Below are 20,663 nucleotides of genomic sequence, written 5' to 3'. Positions count from 1 at the left end.
AGATTAATCAGACGGTTCTTTTGTCATTGGATGTCACATTGCATTTAATTCAAGAAATTGTGTTTCAAGTATTGTGAGCAGAAATGTTTTTGTGTCCCATCACTGCCTTTCCCTACAATAACAGATACAAAAAAAATATATAGCCTGCCAACAAACCTTATGAGTGTTCTGCACTGTCACACTACCACATCTCTCATCATGAGAAAATACAAGTTATAGCTTAGTACAGCAAGCTCACGTTAAGAATGATGCTTTTCAAGGACATGTGGACTGCAGACAGTTCAGAAAAAGCCATGCTTTTCTGCGATACAGATGTACCAGCCAAGTGAGAGGACACACCAGCAAGTGAAGCTGTCTTTTCCTGCTCGTTCCAGAGCATTCAACAGCTTACTGCACCAAACTGAACCCCTGCAGCCTGCCTCTCCTGTGCTTTCTTCTTGGACCGGAGCCCATGAGCAGGCAAACACACACACACTATAAACAAGAGTGCACACACACCACACACACGCATGCACGCACTCACGCACACACGCACACACACACACACACACACACACACACATACACACACACAGAGATACTGGCCCACAACAACCAGCCTCAGCATGAGCACCCACACACACAAACATACGTTTCTATGACACAGTAACACATGCAGCCAGCCACCGCCAACTGTCACAATCTCTCAGCAACACACATCACAACACTGAGTTGTTAAAGGCTCGCACCGGGGTGTTGCTTGCTGTGGCAACTGCAACTAATGGAACTGCAGCAGCAGCAGCAGCAGCAGCAGCAGCAGCAGCAGGGCAGGTAAAGTGAAAAGGAATCCGGCCTCCTGTGTGAATGCGCATGTGCATTTTAGCGCGAGCCTGCACCCATGGCTTTCAGTCTATTTTAAGGTAGTTCCTTATAAATCTTAGAGCATGGCCAAGTCTTTGGCAAACTCAAAAGGAGAACTCAAAAGGACAGAGCATGCATAAAACATGACAGACATTTAGACAAAAGAGAGTAATGGAGTAGAGACAGAAAAGAGAGCGAGAGAGAGCAAAATTCACGCCAGTATAATAAGGGATGCAACGGCGGTTGTCAATGCAGCAGTTGCAGCACTGTCAACCGTATTGACAGCTCTGAGACAGTCACAGAGATCTGGAGAGGGAGATATGCTACCTCCCTAGCATAGTCTGTGACAATGTTAAATGCTGCTGCACACAGACAGTATGGCACTTGCTCCCCTGTGGGAACAGACAAACATGATCATCCCGACTCTCACTGACGGAACAAAGTGAGAGAGAGAGAGAGAGAGAGAGAGAGAGAGAGAGAGAGAGAGAGAGAGCGAGAGAGTGAGAGCGAGAGCGAGAGAGAGCGAGAGATACCAAAGACATGTAGCCTCAGATCTAGCGATGATGCTCTTAAAACACCCACCTCAGTCTGTTGCTGATTCCTGACGCAGTGAGCTGAACCAGGGAGTAAATGCAGAACACGGGAGCTATGATGGAGGAGCAGCAGCCAAAATCCAAGAGATTGAGCAGGAAAACAGAGGGAGGAGGATAGTAGAAGACGAGTGAATGTAAGATCCCGCGTGACGAAGATTATGCGCCCGAGTGAGATGAGCATGTATGTCAGACATGAGACACAAAAAAAGTGAAACACCACAGACAGAACAGGGACTAAGAAAAAAAAAAAGGAAGAGATGCAGAGAGGAGACAGAATAAATGTGTGAGCTTGAAGTCACTGAGCAGATGCATTAAAGGAAATGCCCCTCCCTCTTTCCCACCAACACACACACACAAGCGCGCGCACACACACACACACACACACACACACACACACACACACACACACACACACACACACACACACACACACCTCCCTTTGCACTGTCAGCATTTGAGTGAGCATGCATTCAGTGGATCAGAGTTAGCTGTAAATGCCGAAAAAGAAGGAGAATTGGCCGCAGAAAAGCAAACAACAATTGTGTGTTAATCTTAAATTCAGTCACAAGTGATCCTATCTTGCACTAACGGATCGATTCAACTTTAATTGGCTGCGTAGCAAGTGAACACTGCTCAGAGAGCTGAGTCTGGAGGAGGTGGCTGCACGGTGTTTCCAGGTTCTATGCAGAAACACACCTTGAAATCCCACATTAATATGGCAGAACGTAACATGAACACGAGTGCGGTATGTACTCCGCAACCAAACGTCGAGTACCACGCCATCTTTATGCGTGCCACAAAATCTATTTCAGGTCCACCGCCCTGTCCAGGTCTGCGCACTCTTACCTTCATGCACGGACGGGGTCAAGTATCAATAACTTGTTATAATGTAATCGACTGAACATCAAATCCAATGCATGCTAGTATGAATTAAGCTGCCTACTCTCCAAAACATAATTTGAAATCTCAAGGCAATGTACACGAGTGCAGTTTCTGAGAACCTGACCTCAGCTTGCTAATAGTATTTGCAAGTAATGCTAGCACAAATCAATCGGCTATAAAACCACTACTTTCAGAAAGCAGGGATGGAAGTTTGACTTAAGGTTATTGATTTTTTTGTAACAACATTTATGAAACCGACTACCGACTACTCTTAAAGAAAATAGATAAAGAGTGAGTGCAGGAGTCAAACAAAGTGAAGGGGTCAGGAAAAGAGTAGAGGGTAGCCGATATATCCACTGGTCAATTTAAATGGCCAATATTGACCTAACACGGATTAGTATCGGTGTAGATGTTGGCTAATATGCACTGACATAAAAACTTTCTGCAGAATATGAAGCAAAAAAAGATGCTTGGGGTACATTAGAAATAGATCTGGTTTTTTTGGGTCACTTATAGTTTTAAATTTCAGTTTCAGTGCATTGAGGGCACTGTGCACCACAAACTTTAAAATATCCGGCCTCCATTTAATATCTTTTCCCAAGTGTCAAAAGTGTTTGATAACCACATTGAAGGGTTCATTGCAACAAAAAAAGTGTGCTAAGATACTACATGTTAAGAATATCGGCCAATCTATTGATATTGCAATTTTGTTCCCTTTTTGGTATCATTATTGGCCTCAAAAATTCAGTATCGGTCGAGCTCTAGAAAAGAGGGACGAAACATTTAAATGTCACTTTTTTAGCATTTATGGCATTGAGGTTACTAACAACTCGAGTTGCCCTGGTATTCATGTACTTTTTCAGCAAAATTGAGAAGTCTACAAAAATGCTGGCTTTGAAAAATAACACATTTTGGATTTTCAAGGTCTTTTTTGCCAACTAAGCACTTGGACTTCCAAGAAGTATCTAATATTCTAATGTGCTCTTCCACTGTAGTTTGTTTTCAGCGTGATGTTCAAAGCTGTTTCCTTTAGATTTGTGTAAATGGATTTGCCTGCCCCTGTATGTGTACATGTTTGTGTTGCCCAAAGCCCGAGGAGACAACTAGAGCTTCACTGTTGCGCACCACTGTCCCTGGCCTTTCTCTCTCAGCTCAAGCCCAGTCACGGCATCTCCAACTTCTGCTTCCAGTCAAACTCCAGCCCCATGGCTTGCTCCTCTCCAATCACGACCCCAAACATGGTGTGGTGTTTGCCAGACAGTCTGATGAGGCCACGCCATTGATTTTCACCTCCAACTCAAACATGTATTTTTGTCTTTTATGAAATGAATAAAATAATGCTGGATGACTGATTCGGCACCTACAACTAGGAGCTAGCACAAACAAACAAAAAAATCATGACCTTGAGCTCTGCTACAAAAAACGCTGTATACTAACCTATAACTCCATGTTCATACTGACTGAGTTTGAGGGCTGACTTGAAGCCCCCCCAAACTGTCTACAAGCATACCAAAATGTCATTTCACAAAAATATAAAGGCAACATCAATGTTTCCATTTTCTACACTCAACTGCGTCTGCACAGTTCACTGGTTGTATGGAAACACAACGTGAACTGATTAAATTTGGCCCAAGCCAATCTGGAGAACAGTTTTCAGGTCAGGTTAAGGTATTCTTTTAATGGATCCCTTTCAGCTATATAAAGCATTGCAATTGTAACCCACTATGCTTATTGTACATGTGCTGCATTAACAGAAGCCTGCAGTTCAATTCACGGTATTCTCTATTTTAGTCACATTTCTCAATTAGACAAAGCTCTTAAAGGAAGTCTGTTGCAGGAAGGCTTTGGATGTATTTAAACTAAACGGTCCAAGCCTTTCTACCACATCAGTTCAACGGTTATCGTTGTATGAGACTGTTTATAGCTATATAAAAACTGTGGGACATGAAGCCTCGAGTTCGGAATTTGGCTGGCGCCATCTTGCTAGTCACAAGCGGTTTGGAGGTGCTAGTGACCATATTTGGGCGAGCGGGGGGGAGCAAACGGGGGATCTGACTCGATCTGATTGGAAACCAGGCGATACTACGACCCGCCGGCCGATAGCTGTAACTTGACTTCACCACAGGCCTGTCAATCAAACAGACACGTCCCCAAAACCCGTTTTTTTTTTTTTTAAGTCTTATTTTATCATTAATGATGGGATTATTTTCAGATGGACGGCCAGAACGCTAATCTATGAAGAGTGAATTAAGAGAATGACATGCAGAAAACTTGTGGAGAACTTTTATTGATAGGAGAGAAGTTGAATGGCAGTCTATGGAGCCGGAGGCTTTTTGGAGCCAACCTCTAGTGGCACCCGGTGGTATTACAGCTTAAGGCACTTAGTACATAGTCACATTGAATTTTCAGTGAGGTCATGAAGTGATTACAAAAGGTTTTAAGTTTTCCATGGGCCTAAATAGAGAGAGAGAAAAAATGTAACTCGACAGATAAACATCAGCCAAAATTACAAGGATGAGCAAATTATCATAACTCTACAAACAACACTCAGCACAACAGCTTTCAAGCAGTTGGTTATTCTTTCAGCCTCGTATTGAGTTGACTCTGGGGTCCTTTGGGTATTGCTGAGGTGAATGGCCATTAGGCTTTTAGTACTACAGTCTCTGCCTGGTCTCACTGGGATTACCACACAGAGAATAGGACAAGTGACAGGCATTAACTAAACAAAATGATGGGCTCTGACGAATTAGGCAATTTTTTTTTTTGGCCTCTCGCAACCACAACAGGGAGTGAAAAACACTTTGAAAATGAGCATAATGGTGCATATTTTCCAGGAAGACATTCATAGTTTTGCCTTCGGTTGTTGGCATTAGAAGTGTCACAGATAAGAAGTGAAGCACACAGTAACTAACTAACATTACGAGTTGCACCCAGCTCACGTAATGAGCCGTTTCTGTTAGTCTAAACATGTTAGCGTTAGCCTGTTTGAATTTCATCTGTGGAGCCTTATTACAACAGATGCCAGCTGTCAGCAATTCACAAACGGAAATGGTAACATTTCAGGACATTAAACTTTAGACAAAATGTTGTTAAAGTTAACAAATGAAATTCTCACTGTGATATATCTGTGTACATATCGGAATATCTGTCTTTAATGTGCTGAATTAAGTTTGAGGCGTTTCCTTCCTTAGTTTGAAATTCTCTGTAATACCGTGTGGATTCTGGCTTCTGGTCGTCTACAACTTCCCCCTGCTCATCTCAGGCAAAAGATTTCCATTCATGACTCATCACCCGCCGCTACCATTCCACAAGTTGTTGATCTTGTCCAGTATCTGCAGTACTTACAGAATCAAGAGTACCTTCAGTGCTACAGAAAAACAAGCACCATCATGTTTTTAGAATTTTGGCGTGGCCTTAGGAATATATGTTCTTCCTCTTTCTAAATTATTGTTAACCACACGATACAAGTAAAACAATTTGTTCAAAGTTGCAGGTGTAAAAATAAATACCCAGTGTCTGACAACGCTGCAGAAAAAAAATCCAGCCTGTGTACCGGACCAGTCAGCTGTGTTCAGCACTGCATGTCCTGACACAAATGTTCCTGGTCCGATCACCTGATCCGGAACTTATGTAAACTATCACCTCAGATTTTTAGCATGTCGAGTTGGATGAATATTTCTATTGTCAATTTCACAGTTACAGAAATGGGTGAACATAAGACACCCTATATGACATTGGAAAGGTGCGGGGTATGGGGTGTTCAAGAGCGTATGAATCCTGCTTTACTCTTAGACAACACAAACAGACAAAGAATCCTTGTTCCACTCCTGACCTGGTAGATCACAGTGTAAATATGCAACAAGGAGAGATGTGTAAGACTGACAACACAAACAGACAAAAATCAGTCATGTGTGCAAGCGACTTCATGAATGTGACTGCAATAAACAATAAGCTGAACATGAAAGTAGCAGATGTAGGTATCAGCTTAAAAAAAAAATGCACGTGTGGATTTGGTTTTCATGATAACACAGGGTATGAGTGATGTAATTTAGGCAATTATTCCAGAAATGTAGGTACTTCAGCAACAGCAAACAGTGGATGCACAACTCACAGGTCAACATGGGACGACACAGAACAGAGCGGCATTAGCTCGTCTGTGCGGTCGCTCACCTTCCTTAAACAGCAGACAAACAAATGCCATTATTCCATACAGCAAACAAGCTGAGCAGGGTAATAATCTTCCCGTTTGGGTTTATGATCCTCTTTTATACATTGAGTCAGATTTATTCACTTCTGCAAATTGTACCTGACCAAATGACAAACAGAAAAAAAGGAAGAAAGCTGTAGCTAATGTCACATGTGGACAACACTCTAATGCCTTAATGTAGTCTCTGTAAATATGGTTACACCCATCATCAATACATGAAAATTTCAATGTAGATTTATTAAGATTTGAAGCCTGTCCTCAGATAGCCATGAAACCTTATTTGTTTTTGGAAATACTAATTGCAAAGGACTGCTGGATCCAGCGTTTCGTATTAACCTTTGCATTCAAAAATGTTCTAGATAAAAAGTCTTGAGTATCTGCGAAATTAACTTATCATATTCTGTTTGAAAAATAAACGAACACAAGTTTGTACTTTACATTTATAGATGGCAGCAGAGTAAGTTTTCCAAACCATGTCACTGGCAAACTAAATCCCCTAGAGAAATTAATTGGGGTAAAATGGTTGCTAAAAACACATCATGCATCCATTTAAAACATATAATCCAAGATTGATGCTCAAATATCAAAATAGTACAGTATCATCAACAATTAGGTTTTTTCCATATCTTTGGAAGAGAGTTTCATGTTCACTTGACGATGTGCACACCGCTACAAATTTAATATGTTGATGGAGGTGGACAACATTTAACATAAAATGTCAATTTCATTCCAAAGTCAAGTGTGGGAAACGCTGACATATCATGGCTCCAAATGGCACCATTACCAAGACCTATAATTTAGATTCCACGTTAGGTTAAGTGCCAGAACCAAATGTCTCCATTTGCTGCTGATGACAGAAAAAAAAAAAATGTTGATGCCTGATGAAACCTCAATTGCTTGAAAATTGTCTATTACCACCCAAAATGTATTCGTAACAACAACTCAGGCAAGCAAATTCGGACGACATCGTCTGCAGGCCAATGCAAGTAAGGGATCTAATCAGGAGATGCAAAGTGCAGCACTCTAATTGCATCATTAGCTAAACCAATGACTCAGTCACAGAGACTTCAACCTCACCCTCCTCCCACCCCACCCTCCTCTGCCCCATCCAGAAATAGGGAGTCAAGCCTCGAGCTCTTTACTGTACAGCTGCTCAAGCAGGATAATTCTAACATGTTATGTGCAACAGCGCAAAATGTTAACGTTCCAGAAATATCCAACTGAAAAAACAGCATTAATGAGACTGGGCTATGCAATTGTCATCAAGGCACTATTTAAGCAGTGATGTCTGTCTTCTAGTGAGTGAAGATCAGGTTTTTTTTGTTTTTTCAAACTAGCTCAGGCACACCATGAAATGACGGTCCCTCAACATGACAGAAATAGCCCCATCTAAAATGTTGACGAGCAAACCTTTGCGAAATACACCCAGAAGTAATCACCATACACAGGTACACACTCGTGTTTTTGATGATGTGGATTTTGATACAACGTGACTTTAACAGTAAACAAACCTCTCTTGATGCACTGTAATGGGAACAGAGCCTCAGTCCTTTCTGGCTCACTTCGGTTTGGTTATACAGTGGTGGATGAAAAAGCTACTCGAGTTGCTCTCCAATTTGGATGACCCCTGACTGCTGAGCTTCTGCATGCTTCGCTAAGGATGACTGCTGTCTGAAAGTGGTAAAAGATGCAGTTTCCTGGCAATTGAACACGCAGTCTACCAGAAGAGAACATGCACTGTATTTCCTGTCACTGCAAAAAGTGAAAACTGTGAATATAGCACCTCTGGTTCTTCCTGTTATAAGAGCCCAAATTAAGATTAAGAAGCGTAATCTTGACAGCTCGTGTAGAAGAATGCTGCTCCAGGTTCTCACACAGCTTTCAATGCATTTATGGCGATCAGTTATTCTAACTAATAATGACCCATAATCCCATTAATATCAACGTGATACTAACCTTGAGATTATACCATTTTCAGCGATCGTGTTTATTAAGATCACAAGACGTGCTCAGAAGATTTCTAGATTATTATATTGTTAGTTTCCTCGTTGACGTCTCGGATTGATGGGAGGACTTAAACTGGCCTCTGCCGCACTGTACCAGCTACATACAGCGTGTGCAGCGCAGTCTTGACTGCGGCTGCCGCTGAGGATGGAGAGCTTCTGGAACCGACGTCTCCATGCGTCGGGTCACATCTGCAGAACGATCTCTCGGTGAACGACACAACGTCCTCCCGCTCTCACGCGTTCCTGCGCGCTCGGTCTGATCTGCGAGCATGCAAGTGAACATTGCTCTGCCCCGGTCAATATCAGACGCCAATGGATGTTAATCCATTATATCATGGATTGCAGCTAACTTGAGGCTTCACCGCTCAGCCTGCTTAGAAAGCTATTCACGGCCAACAAGAATGATTCACTGCGCACTCTTTTGATGAGGTTCGGGTTGCTGACGCGCTTTTTAATATCTCGGTGTAATGTTAATGTCGACACCGTTTATATCTAGTTGCCGTGATTGACGTTGCGTAAACTGATCTTCCAACATTAAATAGCAGGCAACCAATTACGGCAGAATATTATTGTCTTTAAAAGTCTTGACAACCTGCACAACACTTTCCTGTCAATTGAGAAAACCCAAAAGCTCTTACCTCTGGCGAAATCCTTCTCTTCTTTCTCCACTGTGTCTGGATTTTGTTGCACTGCCACAGCTACCACGCGCTGCGTTGAAGCCCCGCCCAGCTAACTGCGCGCGGACTGCCATTCGTCAGATGGAACGTAACTGCAGCCGGGCCGAGGCCTCTCATTGGCCAGGTCACCTGCCAATCTATTTGGATTCTTTTTCCCGCGTTGTAAACGGTGCTCACGAAACATTACATTATGCAGCCTATATTTAGGTGTCAACAACCACTGCAGGCATGCGAAAACAAGTCACAATGACCTCCAATATTAATATAGCATAGAGTAAGACAAACAAAGATTCAACATACTCATATTTTAATGACACAATAACTAGTCAAAAATAATGAGCAAGCAATCTGATATAAACTACAATAAAACAAAACCAATTTAATCTAATTTGGAAAGCATGTGTGTCAATTATCCATATTGTATTTCAGTGTTAAATAACAGGGTGCCTTTCATTGGCCACCAACAAAGACAAAGGAAGACAATAACCTGTCAGAGCAAAAACAGACTTATGTCCCCTGGGAAGAATACTTTGTCACTTGTGACTTTGACTCTTGGTGTCAGCTACATTAGTTGTCGCAGTATTGCCAGACTTGTGTAGCCGGCAGTGCTGCTGGCAGGACTGAGTTAACGTAGCTACACTCAGTCTTTCATGATAAGAGGAGCCTTGACTTGAGCTGCAACCTCAGCCCCCATAAGTTCCTCTACGATCGTCAGGGCAAACTCAAAACTGGTTCCTGGCCCACGGCTGGTGATGTAATGTCCATCCTTCTGTACTCGAGCCTCTGAATATTTATAATGGTCTAAAAAAAAAAAGAAAAAAGACAAAGCAATTCCATAAGAAAAATGACAATATGTGAGCTGAAGCTACAAACTAAAAGCCATACATGTCATAAATCAAAGAGTTCTACAAGTATATGCAGATAGATAATCTATCACCATTTAAACTGACCCAATTCTAGCATGTTCTGTCAAATTCCTGCATCGCTTTCACCTCTGAGTGGTGTGCTCTCCTGCTGCATAGTGACATGATTCTGTAAAGGCAGCAAAGAGCTAGTACAGCACCATCTGCTGCCCTTTAAAAATCATTACAATCCCTCCCATTCTGAGTTACAGCAGTAAATATTAAAAGCCTCTAGCTGCACATAAAGTTGGTTTCTTACCTCCAGCCATCATCTTCTCCTTCATGGCAGGATGTGTAGTGACTGTGCTGCCGTAGCCAATGCCATGTGCCAGAAGAGCAGTGGGACCTGCAGAAGGGCAAAGCTGGTTCATTTAACTGTGATGAAGTGACACTAAAGAACACATTGTGTTGCATGTGTCAGTCCTGATTTTCATCTTAATGCAGTTTAAAGAAGGTTACAGAGTCATGGGTAAGATGAGGCAAACCGCTGTATCTGACTTGAATCACTCCCCTTCAAGATCAACACAAAACTCATAATGCCGAAGGAAAAAAAATACACAAAAACGATCCCTTTTAGATTATGGGATTCAGTGAATAATAAATGAATGACATATGTATAAAATATTCAATGATAAACAATTGTCCTATAGGTGTCCTCAACTGTTCCACAGCTTCTAAAAATACACCCGTAACATATACAGTTTCAGTTTCTCTCCAAATAATCTGCACCACATTGAAAAGAGAGGAAAAAAAAGGAGAGGCTGAAGACATTGACTGTTGCTGCATTAACTTTGGTTATGTCCTAGCACTGCAGTAAGCTCATCCAAACACTGTTAATAAATAGAAAGTTATTGATTATGCTCCTTGGCTGCCTTCCCGTGCAGTCTAAAGATTACACTTTCCCCTGGCAGAACAGCAGACTGCCAGTTAAAGCCAGGCTACTCCTGTTACAGCAAGTCCCCACCCAGAGGACACCAGTATGAGAGAGAGACCTTCTGAGAACCCGAGGCGGACAGCAAAGAAAATGTAGAGGGAAGGGATCCTATCATACAGCAAATTATGAATGACAATGTAAAAAAAAAAATACTAGATCAAAAAAAGAAATGTTAAAAATGTTAGTATTTTTGCACTTATTACCATTCCGGGCATCAATCAAGTCCTTTGTCAATTAACCTTTCTCATGTGTCAAGATAATAACTTTCATGTTACGGCAGAATAATAAGTCTTGCAATGGGCCCTCTTGCTGGCAGGTTCATTAAACTGTATATTCCTGTGAGGATTTCAGTCATTTCTAGGACACCCTTCAATCCAGTTTGCCGCATTGGTCCCCTGTCCCTATTCAAAATGTCCTTCCTGTGTCCTTTCTCTGCATACAGAACCTGTCAAATAAAATGTCAGTGCTTGTGGGTTCACTCAGGGACACCTATTCATCAAACCCTCACCCTTTCATATCAAATGCCAAGGAAGATTCACAAATGACCATAAGATAATGAAGCATGTACATTTTTTAACAGTGTATCGTTTTTGTTTTTTTTTAAACCGTGGTTAAGATGCGTGATAAACTCTTTTCAGGGTACATCCAGTTACTTAAATACCAGAACATGTCCTGAATCAACTGCCATGTAAATATAAAACCACCTTTTTTTCTGCCCCATATTCTTTAATCCCATTTACCGGCACAACATAAGATTGGTACGTCTAAAACCAGAATATACCTTTAATGATGCCTCTAGCTAAAAATGTTTATGGGCCACAGGGTAGAAAAGTACATGCTTCATTCATGTATATTGTTAGTACCAAACTGGTTCAATTTGGAAAATTTATGTAAAAAGTATTTATGAAGCAAAAACTGCCCTGTGTTGGCTGCGTAATTTACACCTACAGTATTTCATCAAAAGCAACGACGTGATGGTCAAATTTAAGGTCACCACATATTAAAGCTTTAACCTATTTAGAGACATCACTATTAGAGTTTGGTCCGGCATAATCATGAGTTTGGTTTGTTTTTATAAACTGTACCTGCACAGATGGCTGCAATCAGGCCTTTTCTGCCATCTTGATCCTTCAGCACCTCCTTCACAGCAGGAGACTGCAAGAGAGCAGAGAAAACGGATGCACAGTGAGTCATTTGCAGGCCATGCGATTCCACCGTGTATATGCTGACTGCATTAGAACCAGTAAAACAAACTGGCGATGTTTTAAACTGATCAAACACACAGAACTGCTCCACAATAATAGCGCATCACTGTTTCAATACAACCAAAGAATCCTTGAACAACAATATGTCAATTACACATGGTCTTTGCCTTATAAGCTATTAGTTGAGTTTGACAAAAAGTTACATAATATAAAATGCATTTTATTTCATGAAAACACTAAAATAATGATATTCTCCATGCTCATCTTGAAGCGCAGAAAGATAGAGAAGAATACAATAGAATCCAAGTACAAGTGCAAAATACATGGAGTATGAACTCAAATGATGGTAACACATTCTTTTATTGCCACTAGGGTCATTTACTTTCCTTCCATCCAGTCACAAAGGGTGATTGGATGTAGGGCACAGAATGACTGGAGCCTACCTCACCATGCACTGGGCAAGGGACAATCAGTTAAAATAGCTTCAAATCACAACCCCAAAACTAACTATAAAGCAGATCATGAATTTAATGGACTCAAACCCAGAATGCTTTATCAAATAATGTTGTTGTTGTTTTTTTTAACCATAATGTTTACAAAATATAAATACAAAATGTTTGGGGTATTGATTCATTATCACTGACTCAGTCAACAACTGTTTAAGGATAACTCATTCAAGTAGTTGTAATCAACTTATCGTTTTTAATGACACCCTCAGACGGAAAGGCATATTTAGCGGCTTTCAAAGTGTGAGGTGACCATTGCAGCAGCGAACATTTGTACAAGGGTTAATGTAAAACACATCACCTATGACTTGAATGAGGTTACAATATACGAGCATGCTTTCATGCTGGTAAGGCTACAATTTAGATGAGCAAGACTAGATCCAGATATGTGTATAGGCGCAGAAAACATATTTTATCAGAGTCAAAACATTTCCTGTCAAATTTTAGATGTCTCTGCTCCTCTCACTAGTTTGAAGTATAGACTGTATATAAAGATGATGCTTTAAAGTGATATTTAGTCCTTAAAAGGTCTGAAAATGTCGACCAGTGTTTCAAGAATAATGAAGGTGCAGCCTAGGCTGTCTAATTTTGTTGCGACCAACCGTCCACAACCAAAAGAGATTGAGTTTGTTATAGTGGTGGACTAAAGGAACCAGAAAATATTCACACTTAATAAGCTGGTCTCTGAAAATGTTTTCATTATTTAGAACAATTAATCAACTATCAAAATATTTGGTGGTTAATTTTCTGTCGATCAATCGGTTGTTGCAGCTATAAAATTCAGGCAATTCTCATTATTTCACTGCAATAATAATAATAATTCAATTTGGGTGTTTTGTATTTGAAAGAATACATTCATTTACATGGAGTTGCAAGCACAGCATTTTTCTTCTTTGAAAACCACTGGGATTGAGGTTTTTTTTGTTGTTGTTGTAATGGGAATCAAAAAGTAGATCAAAACACAAACAATGTCTGAGTATTTTCTCACCTCTGCCATTCTCTGGGCCCCTGGCGTCCCTCCAGGCAGAACCACCACATCATAAGGGCCCTTAGAGACAGAAACAATAACACACGGGAGCTGACCAGGTTTAACATTGCACAACAGCAGCCACTCTAATCAGACTGGAAATATACAATAATAAATACAAACTATGGCTTTGAAACCTTGAGAAAAGTTGGAGGTATTTTTTTTTTCCCTCCTATGCATTCGCAGTGTTAGTGGGATGGCGAGCCTCACCTGTTGGCTTGCATCCTCCAGGCTGGCATCAGGACAGATGACGACGTTTCTGCTGCACTGAACTGGCTCGTTGCCCGTCAGACCTGCGACCGTCACCGCAATCTAGAGGTTTGGGCGAGTCACGTGAAAAGTGCAAGCATTAGCACGATGGCACAACACGGCATCCCGTCCGCAGCGTGGCTGGTGGACACTTTTTTATTTTTGAAAGTACATTAAATGGCGGAGAGGTACAACGACGTTTAAAAGGTTACGAGTGCTGTTAACCGGTTAGCAGACCGCAACCTGAACAGCTGATGAAGGTCTCCCCGTTACAACAAACATATATATTAAAGGGCAAAGTTGCCCCCTCGGTTCCTCGATGTTAACTTTAGCACGCCGCAAATTACGATTACTGCTCTACGCAGTAAGTAGTTGCCGCCGGTATCACGACGACAGACATATCTTAACACAGCTGTTATGACCACAAAACGGGGAAAAACCACGACGCCGTTATGACTGTAGAGCTGGCTCGTTTTAATGCTGCTCGTAGTTTTAACGTTGCTTTGGTCCGCGCCTTCACTTAGCTACGTAGCCGCTAACAGGCAGCATCTCCGGCCTGCAGACGAGTTACAAACCCCGGCTCTGCGCATGATGTCCACCGGAATAACAGTTTCCATCTCCTCTGCACCTTTAGGCAGGATTACTAACGCCCTCTTTCCCGCCATGGTTAGTTAGCAGTTCTGCTGCAGCCAGCTGTAAAAGTCGCTAAGTTAAAGTGTGCAACTTCCAGCAGCGACTGAGGGGGTTTGACAGTCGGGGTTGCCAGACTGCGACGGTCTATCCCCCTTTCGCAGAGGTCCTACTTCCACTTCCACAACAAACACGTCAAGTATTATCCCTGACTTCATAGAATATTGTCAAATGTGTGAACCAAAGAGACACGAACACCATCGTGAATACAAATAGCGTACACCTGCACTTAGAGCAGAAAACAAATGCATAATGTTCCTGCAGCGAACACACAGAGCAGCCATTAATCTGAAATAGAGTTTTAGTTTGTTAAATGGCGACAACTAAGGACTCCAGAATTGTTTATTCGTTTGGTTTTTAGCTGTACAATAAATACAGGGTGTTTTGCAGAGAAGTTTCTTTGTTCTTTAAAAATTTAAATATACTTTTGAGTGAATTTGAGCAAGACCGTGGGTGTACAGGGTGCAGCAGCACCCCCTAGCAGAGAGTAGGAGAACTGCATGCCCACAACTACAAATTAAATGAATAAACAAGTCATTTTTGGACTATCCGTTTTACTTAATTTGTGTTGGTTATGGTCATATTCTAGTGATATTTTGATTTCACTAAGTAGTCAACAGGTGGAACTTAAATTCCAAAAAGGCTTAGGCCTGGGCAGAAATGACGTTTCAGGTCAGACTAGGGTCAGACAAGCGAGAGGCTACAGGTGTCGACCAAGCATGCGCAAAAGCAAGAGAAATGTCGTTTGCTGTGGGCGTGGGCAATAGGCGGCAGCTATATGACTGGATTTGAGGAAAGTACTGATCGGCAAAATGCGGGATCTTCAGGTTCCCCGCTTTCTCATGTTGTATTATAAGTTTAGGTGGCAGATACTGTTGACTTACTGTCTTCCCCTAAAGATCCGCTGTGCCCGCCTAATAAAGACAGAAATTAGTCTATGGTGTATCTCTAAGGGTTAAAGGCATAAGCATACAATAATTCTTGTTCCTTAATCTTCTTTTTTTTGTTTTTTGTTTAAAAAGGCTTTTTTTGGTTGGCTTTAACATCTTCAAAAACTCATGAAACTTGGTGCCTGACGCAAGTTCCATGAGGTTTGGAGCATCGCTTGACCTTAAACATCAACTTCCTGTGTCACTGCGAAACATCAAACTTAGCCGCATCGCCCTGGCTATACTATATACTATATACTCTATACTCTTTACAATTTACTCTTTACTATATACTCTATACAATATACCATATACTCTATACTCTATACTATATACAAAAATGAATTTTGGGTCACTTTTTGGATGACATTTTCTTTGAACATTTTGGATGACATACTTTGGATATTTTGGATGACTTTTCATGACTTTTGGGAGTATGACCTTTTTCTGAACTGACATGCATGCCTCAAGTTACTTCTCACTGAGGCAACTGCTCTACTGTCATACTATACTATACTATACTATACTATACTATACTATACTCATGTCTGAAATATGAAGGGAAAAAAAAGTGACTTTTATTTTGTATTGTTGTTGACCTTTGGTTTGGTATTAATATGACTGCATGTACAAATGTATGGCTTACCCTTACAGGGACTTGCCTTAGGAGGTCTCACCCTCTGTGAACCATGTGGCTTACCCTTAGAGGGATTTGCTCTTGGTGAACTGTGTGGCTTATTAAGGGGACTTGCCCTCAGCAAACCGTGAACCTTGTGTGTTACCTCGGCGGGTAAACCGTGAACCTTGTGTGTTACCTCGGCGGGTAAACCGTGTACCATGTGTGTTACCTCGGCGGGTAAACCGTGAACCTTGTGTGTTACCTCGGCGGGTAAACCGTGTACCATGTGTTACCTCGGCGGGGCTCGAACCCGTGTCTTCATGAGGTTGTTTCCAGCTGGGAGTTGGTGTCGTAGACCGCTGGACAATCTTCGGCGCCGTAAAATGATTTGCGGCAGGAGAAAGAGTTTCACGGAATTCACTCAGAGCTTCCAGAGACTTAACCAACAGTCTGGTTAACTCAACAGGTAAAAGATTCGACTTCACCAAGGTTGATATTAATGGTTCAGATTCCACCTGTTGATGGTGATTCAACTTTTAGTGAAGTATTAACGTTTGGAGAAATTGAAAAAGTTTTGCATACACTACACATTACAGGAAGATATTTAATATCACTGCAGACCCCCTTGAAAACATGTATATCTACTATCCAAAGAATGTCTGCGGCAATTTTGGTCGCATTTGAATGAATATTTATGGACGATGGAGTTATAGGTTGCAGTGAGCTAAAGATTTGTCACAATGCTGTTTGATCCCTGGGAAGATTGGTGGTGCAGTGGTTAGCACTGCTGCCTCTCAGCCAGAAGGTTTGGGGGTTTTATTCCCCCTTCTCTAATGACTTTTTTTTTTTTTTTTTAATCATACTATAGCATGTCATCCAAATTTTGAAAAAAATATAAATATAAATATGTGTATATTCTCTAGGATGGCCCCTTTACAGTAGGCCTTCATGCACATTATTATAATATTTACTGTTAATTTGACGATCCAATTTACTTGCTTGGCCTGTGAGTACAATCTCTGTCGGTAGTTGAAGCTCTAATAATCAAAATATTTTGTAAACATGTCTTTGAAAACAACCAGTGCATCGCTGCTATTGTTTTATGTTTGTGTATCGGAGTGTGTACTTGCGTGCCATCATATCCTCCCCTGCTGTGACACTAAAAAACAATCAGTGGTGTGTTTTATCATCTACGTTAGTTGTGTAAATCTGTCTTTCCTATGACCCAGTGCCCAGCTCCTGTTTTGTGTGTGTGTGTGTGTGTGTGTGTGTGTGTGTGTGTGTGTGTGTGTGTGTGTGTGTGTGTGTGTGTGTGTGTTTGTAGCCTGTGTTTTCTGTATGTTTTCCTACATGATAATTATTCTTTTTAAAGACAAATAATATTTGTTCATCAAGGTAAGCAGCTTCTTGTTCAAGAGCTATAATAATGTTTGTGAGAACACATGGAAAACCATTGTATATTTTACTATATGTATCATTTATACAAAACTTTTTCACATGGACATTGAAGATGGTTCTGCCCCACACCCCCGTCAAATCACACATTGTTTCATCCCCACAACAGCTGCCATTAGAAACATGTTCCCACGGCTATGACTAGTGGATATTAGATTAGGTTGGCTGGCTTGATATAAAGGAAAAGTCACACCAACTCAGAAAATTCGCTTGAATAGATACTTATTAGGGGTGGCCAGATTTGTGTTTAATCATTGATAGAATAGAAATATAATTTTTCTTTGAAAAGAAAAAAAATGCACTGCCCATTTCAGTGTCAATTCAGCATTAAATTGTTATATCTTAAAAGTGTCCATTCATGTGCACACTGAAATTAAGAAGAGGCACTCTTATGTTAGCTAGTTAACCGTCTAAAAGTTGATAGGCTTTTGGTACTATTACTTCATCCACATACAACAATACAATTTTTAATTTCTCTGTGATACTAGAAACAAAAGGTTTACCAGTCTGTGATGGTTAACTTAAATCAAGAATTTAAGCAAAGTGCTAAAATTGGCATTTAATGACAGGCAATACACTCTTTGTTCCAGTAGGTGGAAGCATTAACCAAAGATTCAGGAAGGGATTTAAAGGGAAGCCTGAGAGAGATATTTATATTCATCAATAATGTTCACCACCGTCTGGGATCCAAAGACAAAAATGTAACTTTGACCAATATTATACTTTTTAAAAGTATCATTAGTTTAGTTCATCTTCGGTTTATTATAGATTATAAGGAGCAATTCAAAGGGCCAAGTGAGTAAATTAATGAACGTACTTTGGAAAACAACTCCAGGCAGCAAGTCTCTAAGGTCACCAAGTTCTTCAAGATCTGTCTGAACTGCTGCAGAAAACTTTTAAGACAGTTAGGGAATCATATTCCAGCGTAAATCCTAGACCTAATGTCTGGGGCTTTAGTGTGCAGGCGCACATCCTAGTTAATGTGCCTCTGTGCATTCTGCTGCTGAGATTCACTTTCATATTTGTGCGACAAACTAGAGCCCAGTGAAACGGCGGATTAGACAAAAGCGTAGGGGGTGCTGGCAGCAGGTTGTTTATTGCGTGCCTGAGAGTGAATTCAAGAAGCAGCGGTGATTACCGACATATGCAGCTGGGGATCAACTGAAGCAGACCTGCGATGGCACTCGGGCTAATTTCCATACATTAATTCACTTATGTACATTTACTAATTCTCTTCGGTATGTAATCATTAAGTGCATGATCAAACTCAGGAAATGTTTTAAAGTGACTTGTGACGCAGTTGTAACAACAACGCTTAATGTCTGAGACACTGAAAACAAACGCCCTGACTGATAACTGAAAAAATAATATTATATAACTGTTTGCATAGAGTTTTATCTTCTCATGTCAAGGTTCAAGTCTTTACTTGTGACGGAAAGCAGTGCATGTAAAAAAAAAAAAAAAAAAAAAAAAAAATAGGGGCAGGATGTCCACTTTGTTATTATAAGCATAAACCTGATATAGCTTACTGCTCTGTTTCTTTGACCTACATTGTTATCCAAAACTATTAAAAACGGATAAATATCTCTGCTGCTGCACGAGGTGACAGGTCCCTTATGATAAACATGGCCTCTGTAGTGTATTTCCTCATACACTGTCCTACTGGCACCAATACTTATTAATCCATGGCTGAATATAGTTCCCATTTAAGGCTCTATTTACTTATGTTTATGTGATATTTGCTAAAAACTGCAGTTACCTGCTGTTGCAGCTGGATTTTTTTTTTGTCAATATTTTTTGTTATTGTGTTTGATCTTTATTAGGAATCAGTGGGAAATTATGAAGTATTTAGAAACAAGCATACATAATTTGTAGGGAATTTATGAAAATATGCATGTCACATGGCAGCAAATTAAATAAGAGTATGTTATGTTTGACTGGTAAATGTTAGATTGGCCTTTGGAGTAAAATGGGGACTCATCAATGGATTCTTTGGCATATTATTATTTCTGCCATGCTCCCTCATGCCTGTATCACCAGGCCTTGCACTGCTCTGCTTTATCTGGCCCTTCACAGAGGTCTTCTCGAAAACCTGAAGGGCTTCTGGAATCAAACCTCCGGGGAGACAAGAATACAGAAACACTTTTTTATATATATATATAAGACGGGTACAGAGCAAAAAAGAAAATCCTCAAACTGAAATGAGGGAATTCCACAAATTACCGTTTGTCACAAAGTAATCCTGTTACTATTGCAAAGAATATGAAACGGTGTAAACATGGAAATAAACTGCTAATATGGATGTAGCTTACAAGCAGAGGCTCTGTTCAGTTGAGATAGACAGCATCGAACCCTGTTTCAGATCCCCAGTAAGGAAGAATGCCACAAAATTCAAAGTGGTTACAGAAAATTTGCTTCTACAGGGAGAGATTAAAATATTCAGATGTTTTTCTTTATTTATTCTTTGCATTGCTACATTTCTACTCCTTTTTTGGGGTGAACCCTTTGCTAACCAGTTCCTCTTCCCAATGATCTAATGGTAACATTCGGGGGCTTGCATTGCTGCAGTCAGAAAACTGATGAATATTTAGAAGCATTTTATCTCCCCATCTGTGCACCGGCTTTATCTTGTGTCTGTTTCACACATTGTAAGCCACTGAGCGCATTGGAATGAGTGACAAGCATATAATCTTGATTGCATCTTGATGCTATTACCCTATGCTGCCAAGCGCTCAGGTGACAGCTGGGGGACAGTGAGGAGATCCCGGGGAAAAGGTGACATTGAATTTTATGCACCTGTGTCTGCAGACACCTGCCCCATATGGACACAAGATGGCGCCAGTTGAGTGAGTTCAACTTTGTGTGGGGTAGTTTGATAGCATGGACACAGTAAGAATATTTGAAACAGCAAATAATAAAAATAAAATAATACAGAAGTTGTG

The 20,663-nt window shown here is 40.8% G+C and overlaps 2 protein-coding genes across 4 annotated transcripts in view; both read right to left on the bottom strand.

The window, feature by feature from the left end:
* Nucleotides 1-9,266, bottom strand: part of kcnab2a (potassium voltage-gated channel subfamily A regulatory beta subunit 2a) — an 83,144-nt gene extending 73,878 nt beyond the window's left edge. Inside the window, exon 1 of one of the 3 annotated variants that reach the window (XM_069146062.1) lies at nt 9,167-9,266. The gene's annotated coding sequence lies outside the window, so the exon portion shown is untranslated. Of the gene's footprint in view, nt 1-1,422; nt 1,716-8,478; nt 8,583-9,166 lie in introns of those variants that run through there. The other 2 variants (XM_069146071.1, XM_069146055.1) reach the window with 2 other exon arrangements.
* Nucleotides 9,267-9,495: 229 nt separating this feature from the next.
* Nucleotides 9,496-14,807, bottom strand: park7 (parkinson protein 7). Its single transcript, XM_069146012.1, has 6 exons — nt 14,604-14,807; nt 13,990-14,091; nt 13,741-13,800; nt 12,127-12,196; nt 10,367-10,453; nt 9,496-10,006 (listed from the first exon to the last, which is right to left on the bottom strand). Exons 1-6 carry the CDS (start codon nt 14,691-14,693, stop codon nt 9,846-9,848), a joined length of 570 nt encoding a protein of 189 aa, XP_069002113.1. The 5' UTR covers nt 14,694-14,807; the 3' UTR covers nt 9,496-9,845.
* Nucleotides 14,808-20,663: the final 5,856 nt, after the last annotated feature.

The sequence above is a fragment of the Embiotoca jacksoni genome, unplaced genomic scaffold, assembly GCF_022577435.1.
Source record: "Embiotoca jacksoni isolate LCO1_2020_lvr unplaced genomic scaffold, fEmbJac1.0.p SCAF_1, whole genome shotgun sequence".
NCBI lineage: Eukaryota > Metazoa > Chordata > Actinopteri > Embiotocidae > Embiotoca > Embiotoca jacksoni.
The sequence above is the reverse complement of the archived record's forward strand: the minus strand, read 5'-3'. Positions and strand labels throughout refer to the sequence as shown.

Excerpts from the sequence above, each read along its gene's own strand:
- park7 (XM_069146012.1), bottom strand. The coding sequence starts at position 14,693 with ATGGCGGGAAAGAGGGCGTTAGTAATCCTGCCTAAAGGTGCAGAGGAG. Across the intron at positions 14,092-14,603 it reads ACATCATGCGCAGAGCCGGG|ATTGCGGTGACGGTCGCAGG; the intron begins GTTTGTAACTCG and ends CCAAACCTCTAG. Across the intron at positions 13,801-13,989 it reads TGGAGGATGCAAGCCAACAG|GGCCCTTATGATGTGGTGGT; the intron begins GTGAGGCTCGCC and ends TCTGTCTCTAAG.